The following is a 5,236-nucleotide window of genomic DNA, read 5'->3' on the forward strand; positions in this document are numbered from 1 at the left end:
GCTAGAAATATCAGACATTCAACCCAGGTTGAGGGAAGGAAACAATTATTTCTCAATCCCAATATGTCCTGGAATGGCCCATTCATCCACGTCATTGTGATCTACACGAGTACGTGAATAGAACCCACAGTTGTAGCCCTCTGTACAGAGAACAGCTGTCTGCCTCAGGAAATACAACTTTTAGTATTGAGAAGCTAAAAAGAAAAAAAAAAATTAAAAGAGAGATAGCCCTTACTAAAAATAGCTGTGATGCAGAAGTACACTCTTGACAGTTCTTTTGCGCTTACAATGCAAAAAAAAAAGGAAAGGGAAAAAAAAAGAAAGAATGAGAAAAAAAATTAAGCTAAAAAATTACATGGTTTAGAGGGAGGGGCTTGAATAACAAAACCCTTTGTCAGGAAGTTTGTGAATGGAGAGGCCCCACTGAGCCTTCAGTATAAAAGGGGGCCACAGCACAGGAGGTCTACACTTGAGGGACCTGCTCTTGCACTACTAAAGCCACCAGGCAGCCTTGCAGACAACAGAGCTCCATCATGCCTGGCTCAGCACTGCTGTGTTGCCTGCTCTTACTGGCTGGAGTGAGGCTTAGCAGAGGCCAGTACACCCGGGAAGACAGGAACTGCAGCCACTTCCCTGTCAGCCAGACCCACATGCTCCGAGAGCTGCGAACTGCCTTCAGCCAGGTGAAAACTTTCTTTGTAAGTATGATGCTTGCCTAACCCTTCTTCCTGGGATCACCTGAAATGTGCATTCTGAGAGAACCGTGAGAATAGCTCTCCATCTCCTCCATCTCCTCCTCCTCCTCCGGCTCCCATCTCATGCTACCTCGTGCCTCTCCTCCTCTATCTCCAGCATCTATTCCCCTTAAACTTAAATCCAGAGAGTCCTAAGCCAAGCCATGAGTTATGAGTTCAACTAAACCCAGGCACACCGGAAAAGCAAACTAGGAGGTGAATGCATTGTCTCTCCCATGCTCAAGAACTTTCTGTTAAGTTTCTGATGAGGGTCCATGTTTTGCTGGCTAGGACAAAAGTCTGTGGTTGGAGGTACATGCTGTCTCTGCTTAGTCTCTAGATCTGGAGGACTGAGGTTTGGGGGTTTGGGGCAGCACCAGGCATAGAGAGCTTGCATTACAAGAGTATTCCCCTTCCAGAGCTTCTGGAACTGGTGTGGGAGACCCAGAGAAGGCAGACAGCCATGCAAAGCCGAGGTTCTCCATAAGGGACTTCAGAAAGGAAGGGTTGACACAGGTGCTCTTGAAACCCAATCTGACTCATCTGAAAGACCAGGCCTGGGTCAAACTTCTCCCAGCCTGTTAAATTCAGTCAGAAGTTTTTTTTTTTGTTTTGTTTTGTTTTGTTTTGTTTTGTTTTGTTTTAAAAAAAACCAACTGGATCCCAAGAGGAAGGACTTTGATTTAACTCCGGGCTCTAGCACTATCAAATCCTATTCTTAAAACTCTCCTTTCCATAGTTGCCAAGGCTACATTGACTAAAAATTCAAAACTCTACAAATGGAAAGGTTTTCAAATGACATGCATGTTGGGTATTTCCGCACCCTCCCCGCCAGCTCTTGTATTCACGTTCCTTATGTTCTTTCAGCAAACAAAGGACCAACTGGACAACATACTGCTAAATGATTCCTTAATGCAGGACTTTAAGGTAAGAGTCCGGTGGGTGCTGGGGAGCCATCAAATGATTAAGGAGGGGAGGCACTGTTTGTGACAGGGAGAGCTGGGTCTGATGCCAGTGGCTTTCAAAAAGAGAAGTGAGAAGACCTTAACTCAGCATATTGCCAGCAGTTGAGGGTTATGAAGAGCTCATTCTGTGGTAAAGGGAGAAAATGTAGCTAGACTGGGGTAGGGGGGCCCCTAAGGACGAGACCGTCCATCAACAAGGTTAGTGGCAACAGGTCATCATTCCAGTAAGTCACACCCAACTTTTGATTCCTGCCTCTAGGGTTACTTGGGTTGCCAAGCCTTATCAGAAATGATCCAGTTTTACCTGGTAGAAGTGATGCCCCAGGCAGAGAAGCACGGCCCAGAAATCAAGGAGCATTTGAATTCCCTGGGAGAGAAGCTGAAGACCCTCAGGATGCAGCTGCGGCGCTGTGTGAGTAGCAGACCAGTTCTTCCCTCCCCCCACCCCCTCTGCCCCCAGGCACCCAACAAATCCCGTCTCCTACAGCCCAGCCAGGCCACATGCATCCAGAGACACACACAGACTAGACAGGGCACTAGGTAAATCTAGAGAGACACCCGCCCGGAGTCAGGACTTTTGCTTGTCTGTCTCTGAGTGAGTGTGGGAGTGGCTTTGAGGCACCGACACGTGAAGATTTGCGCATAGCCTTCCTGTTATTTGTGAGTCATTGTGGGTTATTAGCTGCTCCCCTCTCTCTTCTTCGTGGGATGGCTAGGGCTTCAGTCATGGCTCCCTCACCTCTGGGCTGCTAGTGGAGGCTTCCAAGGATGAGAAAACATTCGCCTCTTCATCTCATCTTTTGGAAAGCAAATCCAGTGGCTCACAGCTGAGCTGATAGGTCTTTGAGAAGGGTCAGAAGACTACTGTCCCTAAGTCAGTATCTATGAGTAATACAGCCAGGGCATCTATGTCTCTGACTGAAGCGATGCCTTCACTGCTGTTGCTTTTCTTTCTTTCTTCTCTCACTGGTACTAGGAAATCAGTTAGAGTCTACTTGTGCAACGGTTCTGGCCCAATGATTTGGCCCCAGGAGCTGAGACTTTCGCTCTGCTCAGACACCTAGAGATAGTTCATGGTGGTTGATATTGGAGATAGACAAGAAGAGACACTAAAAACAGAACAGATTGTTTCGGGGCTCCGAGAGACAAAACCCGAGACCTGAGTTCACACCCACACTTAGCGATTGCAAAGACATACATTGCATCTTCCTAGGCTACAGAAAGAGATAAGGACCAGTCATGGCTCAGTTCTCCCTGGGAGCTAAGAGATGGGCACTGAAGATGAGCAAGGGTGTCTCCTTCCTCGATGCAACAAGATCGTTTCCCCCAAGTGTCGTGGATACAGGACTCAAGCAAGAATTACCAACGCTCTCTTTTTTTTTCTTCTTCTTCAGCATCGATTTCTCCCCTGTGAAAATAAGAGCAAGGCGGTGGAGCAGGTGAAGAATGATTTTAATAAGGTAAGTGGCAGAAGAGGGCTCGTGTGACGTGACCTCCATCACCAAAGCTCAGGAGGAGGGCGGGAGCTATTCTGCACCTGGAGTGTGGGAACCCAGCAAATGGTGTGGCCTCCTCTGCCAGTTAGAAGGCCGCCACCTCAGTTACATTTGTTTTCTGCAAAGCGTCTCTGGCAGTTTCTAAATGACTGCTCCGCTTGTGCAGGCTTTTGCCTAAGACTGACCAGACGACAGCCTATGAGCACAGGGTGCTGACAGCCTATGAGCGCAGGGCGCTAGGTGTTGGGGAGAGTTGACATAAGGAAACAGAAAGTACAGAAAGTACCTTCCTTATTGGGAAACAGGCTGAAGCCACAAGTACAGAAAGCAGACATGAATTAATGTACACAGGTACATCACGGGGGCTCGGCCTGGATGTCCCTCCCCAACCCCCCACAAATCAGAATGAGCAGGAAGCGGAATTCTTATTTGTCCCGGGGCACTTTCCACCTGGCAAACAAAATGAGGTTTCACACTTCCAACTGCCTGTGAACCTGTTCAACCCTAGTTCCCAGAAGCTATGTGGCCTACATCATCATCTTTGTGGGCTAGGCAGAGACATCTGGCAGGGCTCCAACATCAGTGGGCATGAATTCCATGACAGCAGGCCAGAGCAACAGGGCGAGGGCTGCCTACACCCTCAAGACATCAAAAACATTTCCTCGCTACGTCTATCACTGCCCTGCTTACAAAATGCTTCCTCCAGCATCTTTGCATAACATTCTGCATAAGCATTATGTGAGCACTGGCCTCTATAAAGAAAAAAAAAAAACTCTAAGGACTGTGCTTTGAGGACATGAATCCCTTGCTGACTCCTGGCAGTGCTTAAAGTCTGCAGAAGGCTCAGCCCCCTCCCAGAGCAGACGCACAAATCTTTGGGTCCTTCAGCTCCCAACACAAGAGAGCAGAGATCTTTCCATACTCAGAGTCCTTTCCAGTGCAGGGAGCCCGCCCAGCCCCAGCCCTCCAATGGGTTCTAACCAAGTGCTTCTCTCCCCCACACAGCTCCAAGACAAAGGTGTCTACAAGGCCATGAATGAGTTCGACATCTTCATCAACTGCATAGAAGCATACATGACAATCAAAATGAAAAACTAAAGCAACCCAGCATGTGTGCGAGTCCACTGGGCTCCAGGACCTAGATAGAGCTCTCTAAATCTGATCCAGGGATCTTAGCTAATGGAAGCAACTCCTTGGAAAACCTCATTGGTACCTCTCTCCAGCATATTTATTACCTCCGATACCTCAGTTCCCATTCTATTTATTCACTGAGCTTCTCTGTGAACTATTTAGAAAGAAGCCCAATATTATAATTTTACAGTATTTATTATTTTTAACCTGTGTTTAAGCTGTTTCCATTGGGGACATTTTATAGTATTTGAGTGTTCAAAGGGAAGTTATATTATATAATGGGAGGGGATCTTCCATGGGAAGCAACTGAAGCGTTCATTCTAAGGCTGGCCACACTTGATAGCTGTTTACCCTGGTGTCAATTGCTCTCATCCCTGAGTTCAGGGCTTCCAAGAGAGAGTTATGAAGACCCTCATGGGTCCTGGGAAGAGAAACCAGGGAGATTCTTTAATGATTATCCCTGCAACAGAGGGTTCCCCTGCCGTCCTTCCCCAACCACTTCAGTCTTGAAAGCTGTGGCCAGCCTGTTATTTATAACCACCTAAAATTAGTTCTAATAGAACTCATTTTTAACAAGAAGTAATTCAATTCCTCTGGGAATGGTGTGTTGTTTGTCTGCTTTTGTAGCAGATTCTAATTTTGAATAAATGGATTTTACTCAAATCACATTGTGGTGTCTATTGAGTTCTGTCTGGCTTAAGAGAAAATCCCTTAAAATTCCAGAGGGCAGAAGCCCCGAATGAATCTTAGATTCCACAGAAAGAACACCAGCAACTCTCCAGGAAGGGGTGGAGCTTGGATCAGATCAGAGGAAACCTCTTGCCTGGCTTTCAAAGTATCAGCATAAACTACTGATATCTTCAAGCTCACTCGGTCCTTCAAAATGTGTCCTGAAACCTTAAAAGGCATT

General features: G+C 46.9%; 1 protein-coding gene across 1 annotated transcript; it reads left to right on the plus strand.

The window, feature by feature from the left end:
- Positions 1-475: 475 nt before the first annotated feature.
- On the plus strand, positions 476-4,990 carry Il10 (interleukin 10). Its single transcript, XM_031341365.1, has 5 exons — positions 476-698; positions 1,602-1,661; positions 1,959-2,111; positions 3,094-3,159; positions 4,201-4,990. Exons 1-5 carry the CDS (start codon positions 534-536, stop codon positions 4,291-4,293), a joined length of 537 nt encoding a protein of 178 aa, XP_031197225.1. The 5' UTR covers positions 476-533; the 3' UTR covers positions 4,294-4,990.
- Positions 4,991-5,236: the final 246 nt, after the last annotated feature.

The sequence above is a fragment of the Mastomys coucha genome, unplaced genomic scaffold (genome assembly GCF_008632895.1).
Source record: "Mastomys coucha isolate ucsf_1 unplaced genomic scaffold, UCSF_Mcou_1 pScaffold1, whole genome shotgun sequence".
NCBI lineage: Eukaryota > Metazoa > Chordata > Mammalia > Rodentia > Muridae > Mastomys > Mastomys coucha.

Bases quoted from the DNA above. Each gene is read 5' to 3' on its own strand.
- Il10 (XM_031341365.1), top strand. From the start codon at position 534: ATGCCTGGCTCAGCACTGCTGTGTTGCCTGCTCTTACTGGCTGGAGTG. The intron at 2,112-3,093 runs GTGAGTAGCAGA...CTTCTTCTTCAG, and splicing joins GGATGCAGCTGCGGCGCTGT to CATCGATTTCTCCCCTGTGA. The intron at 3,160-4,200 runs GTAAGTGGCAGA...TCCCCCACACAG, and splicing joins TGAAGAATGATTTTAATAAG to CTCCAAGACAAAGGTGTCTA.